At 43.3% G+C, this 20745-nt stretch overlaps 1 protein-coding gene across 4 annotated transcripts in view; it reads left to right on the forward strand.

Moving 5' to 3' along the window:
* The window catches only part of YTHDF3 (YTH N6-methyladenosine RNA binding protein F3), a 51449-nt gene extending 32301 nt beyond the window's left edge, over window positions 1-19148 (forward strand). For all 4 annotated transcript variants that reach the window (XM_056522035.1, XM_056522033.1, XM_056522032.1 and 1 more), the window contains one exon: window positions 11754-19148. In XM_056522035.1, the coding sequence (XP_056378010.1) occupies window positions 11754-11777 (24 nt within the window). In that variant the 3' untranslated portion in view covers window positions 11778-19148. The remainder of the gene's footprint in view (window positions 1-11753) is intronic.
* Window positions 19149-20745: the final 1597 nt, after the last annotated feature.

Raw genomic sequence — 20745 nt, forward strand, 5'->3', positions numbered from 1 at the left:
AGAACTCTCCAGCACTTTGTTGCCATCCATTTCGTGGTGCTTTTTGACGTATGTTTGGGGTCATTGTCCTGTCGGAAGACCTAAGATCTTGGACGCAAACCCAGCTTTCCGACACTGGGCTGTACAGTACAACCCAAAATCCATTGGCAATCTTCCTATTTCATGATGCCTTGCGCACATTCAAGGCACCCAGTGCCAGAGGCAGCAAAACAACCCCAAAACATCATTAAACCTCCACCATATTTCACTGTAGGTACTGTGTTCTTTTCTTTGTAGGTAAACAAAAATTCTGTTTTCGGTAAACAGTAGAATTATGTGCTTTACCAAAAAGCTCTATCTTGGTATCATCAGTTCTCAAGACGTTTTCCCAGATGGATTTTGGCTTACTCAAGTTCATTTTGGCAAAATGTAGTCTCTTTTTTTTTTTTTTTTTTATGTCTGTGTCAGACCTCCTGGGTCTCCTGCCATAGCATTTCATTTAAATGTGGACTGATAGTTCGCACTTACACTGATGCTCCGTGAGCCTGCAGGACAGCTTGAATATCTTTGGAACTTGTTTGGGGCTGCTTATCCACCATCCCAGACTATCCTGCATTGACACCTTTCATCAATTTTTCTTTTACTTCCACGCCCAGGGAGATGAGCTACAGTGCCATGGGTTGCAAACTTCTTTATAATGTTGCGCACTGTGGACAAAGGCAAATCTAGATCTGTGGAGATGGCCTTGTAACCTTGAGGTTGTTGATATTTTTCCACAATTTTTATTCTCAAGTCCTCACAGTTCTCTTCTCCTCTTTCTGTTGTCCATGCTTAGTGTGGCACACACACAATGCAAAAGACTAAGTGAACTTCTCTCCTTTTTATCTGCTTTCAGGTGTAATTTTTATATTGCCCACAACTGTTACTTGCCCCAGGTGAGTTTAAAGATGCATCACATGCTTGAAACAATCTTATTTTTCCACAATTTTGAAAGGGTGCCAATAATTTTGTCCAGACCATTTTTGGGGTTTGGTGTGACATTATGTCCAATTTGCTTTTTTTTCCTCCCTTTTTTGGATTGGTTCCAATACACACAAAGGGAATAAACATGTGGATAGCAAAACATGTGTTACTGCAATCCTTTTCTGTGAGAAATACTTCAATTTCTTGAAAAATTTCAGAGTTGCTAACATTTACGGCCATGACTGTATAGACTAGATTAGGGATCGACCGATATCACTTTTTTTTAGGGCCGATACTGATAATCTGTGGACTTTAAGGCCGATAGCCGATATCTTATACCGGAATATCGGTATAAGTTATCGGCTAATTCCGCTGCCACCTTCTTCTCTCCCTGCCTGTCCTGGGGTCCTCCTGAGTCCAACCACCGCCTCTGGCAGAGACCGCCGCCGCCCGCTTCTTTCCCCCTGCCGGTCCTTAGTCCAACCACCGCCGCTGCCCCATTGCCTCCCCCATCCCCAGTTTTATAATTACCTGTTCCCGCGGTCACCGCTACTTTGTGCTCCGGCGTCCTGAGCTGTCACTGTGCGCACTGACGGTGAAGTCACGTTGAGGACATCACTCTTCTTTGCGCAGCGCACAGCGTAACGCAGGACGCCGCAGGAGCCAGAAGTAGCGCAGGACCCGGGAACAGGTAATTATAAAACCGGGGATGGGGGAGGCAATGGGGAGCGGTCTCTGGCCGGTGCGGCGGGGGGCGGGGCATTATCTGTTTATCGGCAAGGTAATTGCCAATACCGATAACGTCCAAAATCGTGAATATCTGCCGATAATATCGGCCAAACCGATAATCGGGCGATCCCTAGAATAGATTATAAAATATATCATATAGAATGTGTGTATGTGTATTGATATTACAGACACATGCACCACTAGACACTTGTAATGGTCATTAACCCCTTAAGGACCAGAGCGTTTTTTGCACATCTGACCACTGTCACTTTAAGCATTAATAACTCTGGGATGCTTTTACTTTTCATTCTGATTCAGAGAGCGTTTTTTCGTGACATATTCTACTTTATGTTGGGGTCAAATTTTTATCGATATTGCATCATTTCTTGGTGAAAAATTCCAAAATTTGATGAAAAAATTGAAAATTTAGCATTTTTCCAACTTTGAAGCTCTCTACTTGTAAGGAAAATAGACATTCCAAATAATGTTGTATTGCTTCACATATACAATATGTCTACTTTGTTTGCACCATAAAGTTGACATGTCAGAGGGCTTCAAAGTTCAGCAGCAATTTTCCAGTTTTTCACAAAATTTTCAAAATCAGAATTTTTCAGGGACCAGTTCAGTTTTGAAGTGGATTTGAAGGGCTTTATATTAGAATTACCCCATAAATGACCCCATTATAAAAACTGCATCCCTCAAAGTATCCAAAATGACATTCAGTAAGTGTGTTAACCCTTTAGGTATTTCACAGGAGTAGCAGCAAAGTGAAGGAGAAAGTTCAAAATCTTCATTTTTTACACTCGCCTGTTCTTGTAGACCCAGTTTTTGAATTTTTTACAAGGGGTAATAGAAATAGCCCCCCCAAATTTGTAACCCAATTTCTTTTGAGTAAGGAAATACTTCATGTGTATGTCAAGTGTTTGGCAGGCGCAGTAGAGGGCTCAGAAGGGAAAAAGCGACAATGGGATTTTAGAGTGAATTTTGCTGAAATGGTTTTTGGCGGGCATGTTGCATTTAGGAAGCCCCCATGGTGCCAGAACCGCAGAAAAACCCCACATGGCATACCATTTTGGAAACTACACCCCCCTTAAGGCACGTAACAAGGGGTCCAGTGAGCCTCAACACTTGATGACTTTTCGTTAAAGTCGGATGTGTAAATGAGAAAAATAAAATTCACTCAAGTGCAGTTTTTCCCCCAAAATTTACAATTTTTACAAAGGGTAATGGGAGAAAATGCCCCCCCCCCCCAAAAAAAAAAAAAAATTGTAACCCCATCTCTTCTGAGTATGGAAATACCCCATGTTAGGACATAAAATGCTCTGCGGGTGAACTACAATGCTCAGAGGAGGAGTCACATTTGGCTTTTGGAAAGCAAATTTTGCGGAAATGGTTTTTGGGGGGCATGTCGCTTTTAGGAAGCCCCTATGGTGCCAGAACAGCAAAAATAACAAAAAATCCACATGGCCTACTATTTTGGAAACTACACCCCTCAAGGAACGTAACAAGGGGTACAGGGAGCCATAACACCTCACATGTGTCTGATGACTTTTTGTTAAAGTTGGATGTGTAAATGAAGAAGACATTTTTTTTCACTAAAATGCAGTTTTCCCCAAATTTTACACTTTTACAAGGCGTAATAGGAGAAAATGACCCCCAAAATTTGTAACCCTATTACTCTTGAGTATGGAAATACCCCATCTGTGGACGTCAAGTGCTCTGCTGGCACACTAAAATGCTCAGAAGAGGAGGAGCGCCATTGAGCTTTTGGAGAGAGACTTTGTTTGGAATGGAAGTCAGGGGCCATGTGCGTTTACAAAGCTCCCCATGGTGCCAGAACAGTGGACCCCCACCCACATGTGACTCCATTTTGGAAACTACACCTTTCACAGAATTTAATAAGGGTGCAGTGAGAATTTACACCCCACTGGCGTTTGACAGATCTTTGGAACAGTGGGCTGTGCAAATGAAAAATAAAATTTTTCATTTTTTATGGACCACTGTTCCGAAAATCTGTCAGACACCTGTGGGGCGTAAATGCTCGCTGTACCCCTTATTACATTACATGAGGGGTTTAGTTTCCAAAATGGGGTCACATGTGGCACATTGTTCTGGCACTATGGGGACTTTGTAAACACACATGGCCTTCAATTCCGGACAAATTTTCTCTTCAAAAGCCCAATGGCGCTCCTTCTCTTCTGAGCATTGTAGTGCGCCCGCAGAGCACTTTACATCCACATATGGGTATGTTCTTACTCAGAAGAAATGGGGTTACAAATTTTGGGGGGGCTTTTTTTCGTCCTATTTTACCTTGTAAAATGAAAAATTTTGGGAAACACCAACATTTTTTGTTGTTTTTTTGTTTTCCCATCCAACTTTAATGAAAATTCTTCAAACACCTGTGGGGTGTTAAGGCTTACATTCCGTGAGGGGTGTAGTTTCCAAAATGGGGGTCACATGTGGGTATTTTTTTTTTTTTGTGATTGTCAGAACCTCTGTAAAATCAGCCACCCTTGTGCAAATCATGAATTTAGGCCTCAAATGTACATAGTGTGCTCTAACTCCTGAGCCTTGTTGTGCGCCCACATATGGGGTATTTCCGTACTCGGAAGAAATTGCGTTACAAATTTTGGGGGACTTTTTTCCTTTTACCGCTTGTGAAAATAAAATATGGGGCACACATGTTAATGTAAATTTTTTACACTAACAGGCTGGTGTAGCCCCCAACTTTTTCTTTTCATAAGGGGTAAAAGGAGAAAAAGCACCCCAATAATTGTAGTGCAATTTCTCCCGAGTACGGAAATACCCTATATGAGGCACTAAACTGTCTCCTTGAAATACAACAGGGCTCCGAAGTGAGAGAGCGCTATGCGCATTTGAGGACTATTAGGGATTGCATGGGGGGGGGGGACATAGGCGTATTCTACACCATTGATTCCCAAATAGGGTGCCTCCAGCTGTTGCAGTGTAACAGTGCAATGTGTTACCCTTTATTATGTATTAGTGTAGTGTTTTTAGGGTACAGTCGCACTGGCGGGGGGTTACGGTGAATTTCCCGATAGGAGTTTTCGCTGTGGCAAAACATTTGCTACAGCTCAAACTTGAAGCAAGAAACTCGCTGTAAACCCGCCTGTGTGAATGTACTCTGTACAGAGAGACAAACGCCCCTAGTGAAGTATGAAATAAGTGGTGCCATGAACAACAGTATAAGAACACTTACCCTGCAGAGATGCACTGAGAGCACAGCATCTGATTGCGCAAAATAAATGAATTCTCGGATCCTGCAGCTTTGTTCCTCCTGATTCCAGAAGATTGCTGGGGCGTTATGTCAGCAGAACAAGAAGCAAAAATGGAACTCGTGCAGGACTGGATCCCGATATAAAATTACACCAGGTTTATGGTATCATAAAAATTAAAACTATTTTATAGCACACATCTATGCGTTTCAGTCCCAAGCAGGGCCCTTCCTGGGGATCAGTGCATATTAAGACATATAAAACACTGGTGTATATATACACACAACAAAACCGGAAGATTTCCTGTCCTTGTAAAGGTTAAGCAGATTTTGGCATTCATGAAGGTCCGTTAGGTAAATTGCGTAAGTGGATAAGAACATGTTGCTATCCACAATTTGCAGATTCTTGTATAAAACATCTTACCTAGTTAGTATCAAACTTGATAAGAACAATGTGACTTCATATTCCTACTTACAACTCATACAACTTATAGCAATTCTTCTCGTGGATGTGGTACCACCTGTCGCGGACAGGTGCCTCCATTCCCGGCTGCTCATCTGTCGGGTACGGAGATGAGCAGCGGGAATGGACTGACATGTCCCTGCTGTGCGCTGTGATAGCGCTAGAAGACCAGGAAGCAGTGGAATCATTTATAATACAATATATACATGGGGGGGAATAAAAGGATTATACTAAAGTCAAGGGGGGGGGGGATATGATTAAATGGTCATTATGCACACTTTAGTTTAAAACCATGCCGGGAGCCCTGAATGGCCCCTCGGTGTCAGCCATTCAGGGCTCGTAGCTCCCACCACTTATTTGATCACTTACCAGCCAGACTTCCCCAGCAGACGCGACGTCACTGATGCCTGCTGGGGGGGCTGACTTCCGCCCTTAGCTCATCTATACAGGGTGCCTCCAGCTATTTCACCACTACAACTCCCAGCTTGCCCTGACATCTACTGGCTGTCAGAGCATGCTGGGAGTTGTGGTGGTGAAAGAACCGGATGCACCCTGTGCTGAGAACGATAACTTTATGGCCGCGGCGCTACCCCACTCCTTCCCACTTGCCAACCCCCCCCCCCCGGTTAAACAATAGCTTTGTTATGGCCATGGCGCTAAAAACAATAACTTTGCTATGGCAAGACTTACCCAAGTGCAGGCCAGTCTTGAGGCAGCGGCATGTATATGCCAGGAGGCGGGGCCAGCGTGAGGCCAAGGAGCCAATGTGCACTCAGCGCTCGCTCCTGCCTGTCTGGTTAACAGGCAGGGAGCGAGCCCAGGCTGAATGAATTAGGACAGATTGCCCGGCCGGCATCGGTCCTAATTCACTGGTGTCGTCATGTCAGGCTGCAGCCGTCCACTAGGAGGGAGACCCTTAGTGGCCGGTTTTCTAAGTAAAATACACTATTTTCATGATTTAAAAAAAAGAATGAATATATATTATAGATATGTACTACAACATAAGTACTACAACATATCAAAAACAAAGTTTGAAAATGAAAGTAAAAGTACATTGTACATCGCAGGGTTGCGGCGTATGCTGCCCGCTCCCCTGGTTAATAACTTCTGATCGCATAGGGTCTCAGGAGTGAGACCCGGTGCGATCAATCCCTCAGCCCCTATACTACCCCCAACATGGAACAGACACTGTTCCATGATGGGGGTAGTAGTTCAAACTAATGTGGCCTCCACAGCCGCCGGAAGACTCCCACAGCCGGGGAACTACTACTCCCATCATGGAAACAAGTCTGTTCAACGATGGGAGTAGTAGTAGTCCAGGCTGCGGGAGTCTGTAGGCAGCTGACTTTTCATACTAACGGATGAAAAACGGAGGCAAAAGCATGCCACTAAATGGCATCCTTTTGCATTAGTTTTCATTTGTTAGTAGTATAGTCCGTTTAGGAGGCAGGAAAGCGGGACGGAAGATAACGGCCGTGTGAATGTAGCCTAAGATATTTTAATCCTGTTTTTATATAAGAATCTGCAACTTGTGGATAGCAACATGTTCCTATGTACTTAAGCAATCTACCTAACGGACCTTCATGAATACCAAAATTTGCTTAACCTTTACAAGGACAGGAAATCCTCTTTTTTTTTTTGTTGTGTATATATACAACTGTGTTCTATATGTCTTTTTAATATGCACCGATCCTGAGGAAGGGCCCAGCTTGGGCCTGAAACGCTGCTGCTGGGCGGTATACCAGTTCATACCAAATACCGGTCTGTTTTACGATATCAATTTTTCTATATACCACAATACCAGTTGGGCCCCCCAGCGCTCTGTCCCCACATCGGGGGATTAATCATGAGTGCTGCACATCCTCCCCACATCGGGAAATTAATGATTTGTGAGCTGCGGGCGCAGGACTTCTGTTCTGTTTGAAGAACGGAAGCTGTCACCTCCCCCTGCAAGCGCTGAAAGCCAGTGAACCGCGGGTGCTGCAGAGCATCTGATCCCCATCCCTTCTGATCAGAACAGAAGCGTTGCTTCGGATCAGAAGGGACTTGGATCAGTAACTCTGCAGTGCCTGCGGCTCACTGGCTTTCAGCGCTTGCAGGGGGGGGGGGGGAAGGTGACAGCTTCCGTTCTCCAAATCATTTCCCGACGTGGGGAGGATGTGCAGCGCTCACAGGAGGAGAAGCAGCGCCTGCATGTAACATGATTAGTCCCCTGATGTGACCGTGCGCTGCGGCTGATGATTAATTTTTTTTTTGGGGGGGGGGTTGGGGAGAAGCAGAGCAGCGTCTGCGGGTCATATGACTAGTTCCCCAGCCCGGGGGGTTGGGAATGAGTGAAAAAAAAATACTGTGATTTCCATTTTTGGTCATACCGCCCAGCACTACTATCAAATCGTTTTTATGATCCCATAAACCTGGTATTATAATTTTATATCGGCATCTGGTGCTGTAAGAGTTCCATTTTTGCTGCTTCTTGTTCTGTTACAATGTTTACTAATCTTTAAGAAACATTTCTCCAGGATTCTTGTCTCTAGCTAATTTCACTTGTACAAGAAGGTTTATTTACTCTGCAGCAGGAGGTCATATAGTTCACTTACCAGTTGGTGTCATATAGTTATGCAGAATAATGAGTCATCCTCTAAGTGTGGCTTCTGTTCTGAATTGCCAGATTAGGGATATAAATTTCAGGGCTCTAAATATAGACTCTTGCTTTGTTCCCCTTGTATTAATGAAATGGAGAGATTTCTGTATTATATTTTTTACTTTCTAGTAAGGCTTGGCAATGGGAACGGAAAATCTCAAATTCAGACTTCATGTACCTGTCATTCTAGAAGAATTGTAAAGACCTGCCTGATTTTGTTGCGCTAACCCAGTGTTTCCCAACCAGGGTGCCTCCAGATGTTGCAAACGTACAACTCCTAGTATGCCTGGATAGCCTTCGGCCTACAAATTTTTGTGCAAAATGTACAATTCTGAAAAATTGTATATTTAATGAATGGCTGCACATGCAGCTCCCTTATTTAACCACTTAGGGAACCAGGGCGTACGCCCGTAGGAATTTCAGTCCCTGCCACTGGGCGGGCACCGGACCAGGATGCCTGCCACCCCTCCTATCCCTGCTATTGGTCGGTCAGAAGGGACCTACCAATAGCAGATCGGGGGGGTTAAAATTTGTTCCCCCTGTTCGGCCCACCCACGGCAGTCAGGGCAGAATGGGGGAACTGTGGTGTGACCGGCAGCGGCGATGGAGGTCACTTACCGGCGGCGGGCGGCGATCCTCTCCCTGGGCGGTGATCCTAGTGGTCTCTAAACTGTAGCCCTCCAGATGTTGCAAAGCTACAACTCCCAACATGCCCACACAGCAGTTTGCTGTCTAGGCATGCTGTGATTTGTAGTTTTTGCAACATCTGGAGGGCCACAGTTTGGAGATCACTGTGCAGTGGTTTCTAAACTGTGGCCCTCTAGATCTTGCAAAACTACAACTCGCAGCATGCACGAGCAGCAAACGGCTGTTGTAGTTGCGTACCTCCATCTGTTGCAAAAGTACAACTCCCAGCATGCACGGTCTGCCACATATGGGGTATTTCCGTACTCGGGAGCAATTGAGTTACAAGTTTTGGGGGGCTTTTTCTCCTTTAACCCCTTTTGAAAAGGGAAAGTTGGGGTCTACACCAGCATATTAATGTAAAAAAAAAATTTTACACTAATATGCTGGTGTTGCACCATACATTTAATTTTTACAAGAGGTAAAAGGACAAAAAGACCCCCAAAATTTGAAACGCAATTTCTCCTGAGTACGGAAATACCCCATATGTGGGAGTAAAATGCTCTGTGGGCGCACAAGGCTCAGGAGAGAGAGCGCACTATGTACATTTGAGGCCTGATTTTACGGCGGTTCTCACATGAATGCAAAAAATATATACCCACCCTTCACGGAGCGTAACAAGGGGTATAGTGAGTCTTAACACCCCACAGGTGTTTGACACATTTTCGTTAAAGTTGGATGGGAAAATGAGAGAGAATTTTTTTTTCACTAAGATGCTGGTGTTACCGCACATTTTTCATTTTCACAAGGAAAAATAGGGAAAAAAAGCCCCCCAAAATTCTTAACCCCATTTCTTCTGAGTAAGAACATACCCCATTTGCTCAGCCCACTGTTCAAAAGATCTGTCAAATGCCAGTGAGGTGTAAATGCTCACTGCACCCCTTATTAAATTCTGTGAGGGGTCTAGTTTCCAAAATGGGGTCACATGTGGGGGGTCGTTCTGGCACCGCGGGGGGCTTTGTAAACGCACATGGCCCCCTACTTCCATTCCAAACAAATTCTCTCTTCCATAAGCTCAATGGTGCTCCTCCTCTTCTGAGCATTTTAGTGAGCCAGCAGAGCACTTGACGTCCACACATGGGGTATTTGCATACTCAGAAATGGGATTACAAATTTTGGGGCAAATTTTCTCCTATTACCCCTTGTAAAAATGTAAAATTTGGGGGGGGGGGGAGAAACTGCATTTTAGTGGAATTTTTTTATTTACACATCCAACTTTAACAAAGTCGTGAAATACCTGTGGGGTGTTAAGGCTCACTTTACCCCTTGTTACGTTCCTTGAGGGGTGTAGATTCCAAAATAGTATGCCATGTTTGTTTTTTTGTTTTTTTTGTTTTTTTTTTTTAAATAGCTGTTCTGGCACCATAGGGACTTCCTAAATGAGAAATGCCCCCCAAAAACCATTTCAGCAAAATTTGCTTTCCAAAAGCCAAATGTGACTCCTTCTCTTCTGAGCATTGTAGTTCGCTCGCAGAGCATTTTCTGTCCTAACATGGGGTATTTCCGTACTCAAAAGAGATGGGGTTACAAATTTGGGGGGGGGGGCATTTTCTCCCATTACCCTTTATAAAAATAGTAAATTTGGGGGGAAAAACGGACTTTAGTGAAATTTTTTTATTTAAACATCCGACTTTTAACAAAAATGCGTCAAACACCTGTGGGGTGTTAAGGCTCACTGGACCCCTTGTTACGTGCCTTGAGAGGGTGTAGTTTCCAAAATAGTATGCCATATGGGGTTTTTCTGCTGTTCTGGTACCATAGAGGCATCCTAAATGTGACATGCCCCCCAAAAACCATTTCAGAAAAACTCGCTCTCCAAAATCCCATTGTCGCTTCTTCCCTTCTGAGCCCTCTACTGCGCCCTCCGAACACTTGACATACACATATGTGGTATTTCCTTACTCAAGAGAAATTGGGTTACTAATTTTGAGGGGATTTTTCTCAAAACATGCGAGTGTAAAAAATGAAGATTTTGAATTTTCTCCATTTTGCTGCTATTCCTGTGAAACACCTAAAGGGTTAACACACTTACTAAATGTCATTTTGAATACTTTGAGGGGTGCAGTTTTTATAATGGGGTCATTTGTGGGGTATTTCTAATAAGAAAGCCCTTCAAGTCCACTTCAAACCTGAACTGGTCGATGAAAAATTCCGATTGTGAAAAATTGGAAAATTGCTGCTGAACTTTGAAGCCCTCTGATGTCTTCCAAAAGTACAAACATGTCAACTTTATGATGCCAACATAAAGTAGACATATTCTATATGTGAATCAATATATAATTAATCTGGAATGTCTATTTTCCTTACAAGCAGAGAGCTTCAAAGTTAGAAAAATGCTGTCACGCCCCCTCCCATAGGCTTGCATTGCATTGACTCCCCCTCCCATAGGCTTGCATTGCATTGACTCCCCCTCCCATAGGCTTGCATTGCATTGACTCCCCCTCCCATAGGCTGGCATTGCATTGACTCCCCCTCCCATAGGCTGGCATTGCATTGACTCCCCCTCCCATAGGCTGGCATTGCATAGACTCCCCCTCCCATAGGCTGGCATTGCATTGACTCCCCCTCCTATAGGCTTGCATTGACGTCACACAGGGCGGAGCCTTGACGTCACAACGCTCCGGCCCCGTGATCGACCGTAATCAGACCCGGAGTGAACACGCTCCTAGGACTGATTTTAACAGGGTGCGGCGTGCAAGATCACGGGGGTCCCCGGCGGCAGGACCCCCGCGATCAGGCATCTTATCCCCTATCCTTTGGATGGGGGATAAGATGTCTAAGTGCCGGCGTACCCCTTTAAGGGGTTAAGTGTATTGTGGGTGATAGCTGGTGGCCAATACATAAAAGTGTAAGTGACAGCTACTGAAGTTGTATGGCCACAATAAGATCCCAATAGAACTTTTGTCCTTTTACCAATAAAATTAGCATGGTGAAGGCTCCCTTTGGCCCCAGACGTATTCACCCCTTCTTGACATGGAGTTGAACAGTTTTGTTCTGTAATGAGAAATTAAGAACTTGTCTCCTTGTAACTTTTTTGTTTTTGTTCTTTTATTTTGCAGGAGAGAAATCGAAACAAACAATAATGATAATGGAGTTAACCCCTTGTAAACACTAATGATGCAGACTTTGGAAATCGCCTACTTTGTGGAAGAAACATAATTAATGCGTTTTATTTCTGCTTATGGCAACATCCTTGAACACTTTAACATGAAATTGACTTTTTTTTTTTTCCTCCTTCCTCTTTATGCATATTGGTTTTCATCAGTGCATCTGTCCTTGTACTCGTCACCAAACACTTGAGAACTTTAACTTTGTCAAGCACTTTCTGTCCTGAAGCTTTTAACCAGTATCTACTGTCTTTTTGTAACCTAGTTATGGCGCAGGAGTCCCATTGAATGCAAGGGTCCCTGTATTTTTTTTGTTTTTTTTTCTCCTTCAGTACTATTAGGAAATTGGTTAGTTATGAGATTATAAATCATGGCTTCATTTATTTTATATTTTTAATTGTTTTTTGTTTTTGTTTTTTTGCTAGCTGTTAGAGTAAAAAAATCATGCCATCTATAATTGAGGTGTTCAATAATTTTTGTAGTGACCTTTCTATGGTAAACAAGGTCATATACTGTGTTGCCATATGTGCCCTTTTGTTTTAGTGTTATAGGGGCACTCCGGCCCTAATGCATCTTATCCCCTATCCAAAGGATAGGGGATAAAATGTATGATCGCAGGGGGTCTGCTGCTGGAGACTTCCGCAATCTGGCATTGCGCATCCACCTTTGTGAGCTCACCGCAGCGTTGGAGGCTCAGTGTGTGTAGTGTGACGACCAGGGGGGCCAGAGTATCCGGACGTCACGACTCTGCCCCGTGTGATGTCACGCTCCACCCCCTCAATGCAAGTCTATTGAAGGCTACACACTGAGCCTCCAGTGCAAAGGTGGGTGCTCAATCTCCAGCAGTGGGCCCCCTGCGATCATACATCTTATCCCCTATCTTTTGGATAAGGAAAAAGATGTATTAGGGCCGGAGTACCCCTTTAAGAATAGATACAGCTTTGTGGCAACCTCAAGTTTTAAAATGTACTTTTAGTTTTGGAAAACATAACATAGTGCCATGTCAGAGGCTTTGATCAGTTAGGGTCCGGGTACTAAGAACCCCACTAGTCTGAAGGGGCAGAAGCATGCTGAATACGATTGCCCTTTTAGACTCTTTGGTTCTGCTCAGCTCAACCCTGGAGAAGATGGCTTAGCAGAGTACAATACATCTCCAAGAAGATCCGACCACAGCTGAAAGGGCTTTAACCACTGCCCTTATCCACTGATATGCCACTGTGACTTGTCAGTTGTTTCCTGAAACTAGAGGCACTTTAATATTCACTTTAGAAGAATGATGAGCCTCTAGTTGGCTGGGTTCACACACCATATTTTATTTGTAACTTTCATTTCAACCACTAAAATCAGAACTTGTACAGCAGCAAAACTGCCACAGCCCCTGGTCCTGCCTCTAGAACAGTGTTCCCCAACCAGGGTGCATCCAGCTGTTGCAAAACTTCAACTCCCAGCAAAACTACAGCTCCCAGCGCTCCAGGCATGCTGGGAGTTGTAGTTTTGCAACAGCTGGAGTCACCCTGGTTGGGAAATACTGCTCTAGAACATGCTCGGTGAGATCTTCAGAACACATTCATTCTATATAGTTTTCATATTCTGTACCAAGATATGAAACCCGATATATTGGTTCCAGTTGGTGGCATACAGTTGGATGCCTTGTCCCGAATATGACAGTCAGTGCACTGGAGATTGTGTTTGAAGGGTCTACAGCTTCAGGAAGTTAGTACAACAGAATACTCAGCATACCACTGTGATATAATTTGTCAGACCTATAGACGACCTGACTGTTGTGAGCCCTGCTAAAACAAATCAGCTTTGTCAGTAAAGGGATGTCCATTTTAAAGGGGTTTTCCAGTAGAACCTTATTGATAGTCTATACCCACGGTAGCCCATCAGTGTCTGAGACTCCACCCCACCAATCATTTTGACAGAGCCATGGTACCCACAATGTACAGTGAATGGAGCCAGAAGCAGAGTGCTCCATATGTTTAATGGTCGTACTGGGTTACTGCAGTTCAACCCCCTCTGAAGTGAATGCTAACTGTTCTGCAGTAACCAAGTAAGGCTGGGACTTCACTGCGTGTGACCAGAAATCACTGATCAGATTGTGCTGCCAGGGTCTTGTGGCATCGCAATTCATTCAAGTGAGTGGGGTCCCTTTACGACCCACAAGTGGCTGAGACCCCACAATTGCTGGGAATCCATAATGGATGGGTTTCTTGAAACTGAGTTTGTGGCTGGAGCCACTTGGGGACATATATCCCAGATTTTGCCAAGTTTTTAGACGTATACTTTTAAATGTGGCAAAAAGGAACGACTGAGGATAAGGATAAAGGGGTACTCCGCCACAAGCATCTCATCCCCCTATCCAAAGGATAAGATGTTAGATTGCGGGGGTCCCGCAGATGGGGACCCCCACGATCTTCGTGCTGACAGCGGCGCCGTCAGGAATGCGGAAGCTGCACGCCACACCCCCTCTATTCATGTCAATGGGAGGAGGCGTGACTGCTATGATGTAGCTGTCATGCCTCCTCCCATAGAAGTGAATAGAGGGGTGTGTGGTGGCCGCATCACCAGTCATCGAACAAAGAGTGGAGTTTGCTCCATGCGCTGAATGACGGGTGCCATGCCTGAGATAGGGGATAAGAGGTTTGCAGCGAAGTACCCCTTTTAAAGGTTCCTAAACAGAGGTGCAGACCTATTCCCATGTTTAATATGTGGTGTGTTAACCCAGGCCTATTGCCAGAATCTTACAAATGAGCCCCAGTAAGTATGCTTTAGCTTGATACCAATCTCGATGTACCTCAGTCCAGGGTAGACGTTTTACAATCTATTTAATTCTTTTTAACTTCAGTTTGTATTCCTGGGCTTTCACAGACCTGACCAAGTGCTCTCATGAAATAGAAACCTTCTCCTTTTAACTAGCTAATAAAAAAAGGTAATCTTTAGCACGCATTCATGTGGCGATCGGCACTTTTCTGTTTTGTTACGGCTCTCTAACTCTTGGAATAACTTTATGGGCACTGTTTGTCGCATTTAAGTCCACTCGTAGATCCCTCAGCCCATATTGTGATTTTAAGTGCCTCGTTTTTATTTTATTTTTTTCATTTTGTCCTAGTATAGAGAAATAATCTGATAATGTATTACAGGCAAACGTATTAATGTAAAGTCTATGAGCCTGAAAATACGGCAGTAGTCGTGCATTCTCTCCAAAGCTGCTTTCTAGCTTCAACTTATGTAATCTTGGGGTCATTTTCCTAGTAGAAATGTATTTCTATGCTAATCCTGTTTGTCCATGATAAATCATGAAGATTGTGTTACTTGCCGTTACTTTTTGTTTTCATAGTAAAGAATGGTTGACATATCTACACTTCTGAAACAAATTCTAACAACTTAGTATATTTAATTTCATTTACATGTAGTCAATGCTTCTATATTGAATTGAGAGAGTCTATGTATTTCCATACTGAAATAAATTTAAGATGACGTACAGTATGCTATGACAGTTGTGAAACTGGCTGAACACTTGGATGTCAATGTTGTAATGATGGGTCATTGAATGGAAATGTTAAATGGCTTCCAATGGAAAACTGTTGGCACTGAAAAAAAGCAGTTTCTTAAAGGGTTACTATGATTTAAAAAAAAAATAAAAAAATATATATATAACTTTTGACGTAGCCCAGACATGTCAAGTTATGATCACGCTGTCTTATTTCTAAGCAGAGGTTGTTCACAGCAGTGTGTGGCACATTTTGTCTGTCAATCAAATCTGACCTTTTCCTCTATAGAGGTCTATGCAGCAAAAAGGTCAGATCTAGCAGCTGGCTGGGGAACCCAAATTAAAGTCACACCTGGATTAAAACTAGCAATCGCAGAGGGTCTCAGGTTTGAGACCTTGTGTGATCATGACCTGTCTGGGTCCCTGTAAAGTGTTTCTAAAACCCTGTAAAGTGTTTCTAAAATTTCACATAACTTTCTGAGGAAAGCCAGGAATAAAGGAAGAGTAGCAGTGCTTATGGGAATTTTTGTATCCCTTTGTTTTACTTATTTGCTGGAGTTTCAGCATCCAAATCTGATCACAACTTCTACCATGTCAGAAGCTATGTGAATATTTAGGTATACTTTAGAGGCTAGCTCCAGATGATGATATATATGCATTTGGGTATGAAAAAAAATCTGTCATCAGTGTCACCTGCCCTAACATGTCTGTACAGGTGACACTGATGACAACGGTACTTACCTTGTTCTATGCTTTGGTTCACCGGCAATCCTCTTTGGTATCTTCAACTCTAGGCCTGACTTTGAGCATGGGCAGAGAACAGCAGCGGTGACATCACTAAGCTCCGCCCATGCTCAGTCAGGCCCGGAGCTGAAGATACCAAAGAGAATTGCTGGAGAACCACAGAAGGGGACAAGGTAAGTACCATTGTCATCAGTGTCACCTGCACTTCCTGTCTGTACCGACAAGTTAGTGCAGGTGACACTGATGACGGATTTCCTTTAATCTCAATCCCTTCACCATTCTTGACTGTGGCCCAGGATGCTGACAAATGTTATGTCAGGTCATCACACTAGATAATTTGGGGTTGTTAATGGTTTTATTTCCCTGGCACAACATCCATTGCGGTTACTTCTGTTAAATGAGAGCTTTCATTGTGGGGTCTTTTTAACGGTTGACACCTGAATTTTTAGGTTTTAGTGTAAAATTAAGGTCGCTATGAACCACACATGGGCCATCGGCTATCTCTACTCATCTTTCTATGCACATGAACGTTTTGCACGACTAAACATTTATGTGTTGTGAATGGAGAGAGAGTAATCTGCTGCCAGATAATACTATGGGGCACTTGAAATCCAACATGCCTGACACGTCTCTCCTCTGACACCATCTGGGAGGCCCCCATACATGTTAAAGCCAGATGATTTTCACCAAAGTTGGTTGATACTTTTTGACAAAATGTTTTTTTTTTTCCATTAGGATACTGTGAGGTGATAAAGAAATTACTGACCTATAAGGTTGGGAAATCTATGTAGTGAGAATGTCTGAACTTACTTTGGTTAACTAAGGATCTATGTGCACAAATCTGGTCAGATTTAATTTTGCAGGAATCTTGGTAGAAGTGAAAATTATAGCACCCTGTGTGAATGTACTGTAAGGCTGGTACCATACACAGCATTTTCCACTGTAGTTTGATGTGCCAAAGCCATATGTGTATTCATATGGAATGAGAAATACAAATGAAGGACTAATACTACTTCCTGCTGGGTCCACTTCTGGCTTTGGAATAAAAAATACTGACGTATGGGGCCTGTAGTCATCAATGTCCATGGCAGCTGTGAATAACCAACTTGGCCTTTTACTTTTGGAAGGCAAAACTCAAGCTTATGTCCTTAATGTTTTAAAGGGGTTATCTAAGGTTAGAAGAATTTAATTATAATTTAATTTAATTCTGGATAAGATTGAGGCCAACTTTTTTTCACCCAATACACTGACAATTCATTGATATTAAAGGGGTACTCCAGCCCTAAGACATCTTATCCCCTATCCAGAGGTTAGGGGATAAGATGTCTGATTGCAGGGGACCCCCGCAATCTCTCATGCAGCACCCACCCGTCTCAGCTGCACGCAGAGTTGGAGGCTCCGTGTCTAAAGCCTCTCGACCACGGGGCTGGAGTATCGTGATGCCTCAACTCCGCCCCCTTGTGATGTCACGCCCCTCAAGTCTTTGGGAGGGGGCATGACTTATAAGATGTCTTAGGGCCGGAGTACCCCTTTAATGGGAACAATGTAATGCTACTTTTTTTCCACTGTGGTGGTGCTGCAGAGAAATTGAACGCTTACTGCAGGATACCCCAACATTTGACAGCTTGTCAGATATCCTGTGATCACCTGTCAGCTTGGATACCCTTCTAAAGTGTACTTGTCATTTAGAAAAACTTTTGAACTTGTGTAATGTTTTGACTATGGGGTCTTAGTCCTGGAGCTCTCATCACTTCCCAGCTTGCAGTGATCTACATCCAGCTTCTCTGGAAGATACCATAGACTTATAAAATGGCTGCTGGATGGAAATCACTGAAAGCCGTGGGCTGAAGTCTGTCTCCCTGCTCATTCTTCTGATCGGTGGGGGTCTCAGCACGGAGACTTTAACTGATCAAAACATTTGACGACATGTCTCTGTGACATTTTAAAGATTGCCCAAAGACAATTTCTTGCAGTTTGTAGTATTTTCTATAAAATACATGTTGCAGTAAAGCCATGATATTACTCTAGTACATTTTTTTTATATTTCTTCCCTTAATAAGAACTTCATAATGACCTTATAATTGTGTTTTAATTAAATATTGCCCTTTTTTAATACTTTTTATCATCAGAATTTGGTTGGTACTAAAAGCGGTATTCCAGGATTTTGGAACTTTTAGCCTGTGTACTACTGATGTCAAGTTATGTATGGTGTCAGTATGCTTGAATTACCTATATGGGGTGTATTGTGTGTTTTTGGTGGGATCCTTGTCCCTGGAGGTTTAGCATTCTTGTGCTGTATGGGTTACTGTAGTCTCCAGAATCTCATTTTCCTGTGCAGCTCGAGACAGTTGATTACAGGGTGCGGCTCATCTGTATATCCTGACATGCCAGCCTTCAGTGCGTTCACCGCTGTCACATCATCTCAGAGCAGATAGTGGGCGTCACAATTTACCAAAAAGGTGCACAGGACTTGATAAATTTTGCTCAACTATAGAAACCAGTGAGCTGCAGAGATTGGTTTAAGCTTTGTGAACTAGCATCTGACACTTTTGTATGTGTCCTATTAGGAGGTTTGCACTAAAAAGTAGGCTTTGCACAAAGAAGAAAAAAAAAACACTTCTAAATTTAATTTGCACAAATAATAAATACAGCTCCACTGCAAAAGGTGGTGTACAGTGCACCAAACAGTAGACAACTTTGAAAGATGGTCTACTAAAAATTTCACCCAAAAAATTGTGCAAAAAATGCAATTTTTGCAGGGACATTTAGAACATTGAAGTAGTGTAAAGCGAATGATAAATCTTACCCATTGACACCGTAATAACGTGGCATCAGGGGGACATAGATTAAATGTTCCAAAATCCTGGAACGTCCCTTTTAAGGTTTTTAGCATTACTAGTAGGTAGACTTGAAATAAAATGCCCCATATGTGACGGGGGCTATTAAAGGGTTACTCCGGCCCTGACATCTTATCACGGGGTCCCGCCACTGGGGACTCCCGCGATCTTGTATTCGCCACACACCTGTTTGTGAGCTGGCACTGCGGTGTGCAGCTCAAACAGGCGGAAGGCGACCACGGTGCCGAACTAACTTGATGTCACATCTCCGCCCCCGTGTGACGCCACCCCCCGCCCCGCTATGCAAGTCTATGGGAGGGGGCGTGACGGCCGTCACGCCCCCTCCCATAGACTTGCATAGGGGGGCAGAGGGTGACGTCACACAGGGGCAGAGTCGTGGTCGCCACACGGCTGTTTGTGAGCTGGCACCACGGTGTGCTGCTCAAACAGGTGGGTGGCGAATACAAGATTGCGGGTGTCCCCAGCGGCGGGACCCCCGTGGTGAGACATCTTATCCCCTATCCTTTGGATAGGGGATAAGATGTCTCAGGGCCGGAGTACCCCTTTAAAATGCCACTAATACCCTTCACTCTTATGTATATAAATGTATCTGGAGAATCTCAGAACTAAGGGTATATGAGGTAAAGCAGAGGACATGGAGACAATTTTCTTTTATATTAATTCCATTGAACTACAGTCAGTTTTTTTTCAATGTATAATGTTTCATCCGTAGGTAGACGTTGTAATTCACCTCCACTGGTCCTGTAGAGTCCACTAGTTTAGCTGTGATGAAGTCTGTCACTTTTCCAATGCTTTTAAAAGATTCTACTCCAAAGAAGGGATAAGTCATGTGGATTTTTATACATTATCAGGACATTAATATTAAAACTATCGCTTGCCCATTATTTGGCATTGGTCATCTGTAGATGCTGTTCATTATTGACGTGGAGACACGTTGAAAAGGTAATGTATTCTCCTAAAGTGTGACATGAAAGCACATACAGATGTGTTGTGCATTGTCACTGACTGACTGCAGATTGATTCCCCAGTCCTAATATATGTGGCAATGTTCTCTCTGTCCAGAATCAGTGTTTGTGGATTGCTAGAATGTGACTTCTCACTAGCTGCCGCAGTGTTGTTACTCATTGAAATGCACACAAGAGTTAGGTGGAAGTATAACATATCTTTAGTCTACTTCTAGAAATTGTCTGTGTAATGTACACCCGTCAGACAAATATTTTTAAAAATTCTGTATAGTTATTTTTAAATTGCACAGGGGGCGTTCAGTTTCTAGATATATTCTTGCTGTATTTAATCCATGTTGGTTATTTCTGTGTGTATGTGTGTGTGTGGAATATACTATCATCCCATTTAAACCCATATCTCTTCAGCTGTTGGGCAGTTCCCTAGTCATAAGGATGTCCTTAAATGCTGATTCTTTAAGTTCATTGGTTGGAAAGTAATTCTGCTACCTGGTTGGTTCTAGCCTAGCACACAAATAACAGTGCCGTGTGCAGGGCTATTAGCTTGTACCCACCCATTCATATTTTGCACTTAGAGGTTCTCCACCTATATATGTTGAGGCTTAATTCACACACAGCATTTTTGTCATCTTATCACTTTTATTTAAAGGGGTACTCCAGTGAAAACCTTTTTCTTTTAAATCAACTGGTGGCAGAAAGTTAAACATATTTGTAAATTACTACTTCTAAAAAATCTTAATCCTTCCAGTACTTATTAGCTGCTGAATGCTACAGAGGAAATTCCTTTCTTTTTGGAACACTGATGACATCACGACCACAGTGCTCTGCTGACATCTCTGTCCATTTTAGCAACCTTGCATAGCAGATGTGTGCTAAGGGCAGCATGG

Source organism: Hyla sarda, chromosome 5 (assembly GCF_029499605.1).
Source record: "Hyla sarda isolate aHylSar1 chromosome 5, aHylSar1.hap1, whole genome shotgun sequence".
In the NCBI taxonomy this organism is placed as follows: Eukaryota; Metazoa; Chordata; class Amphibia; order Anura; family Hylidae; genus Hyla; species Hyla sarda.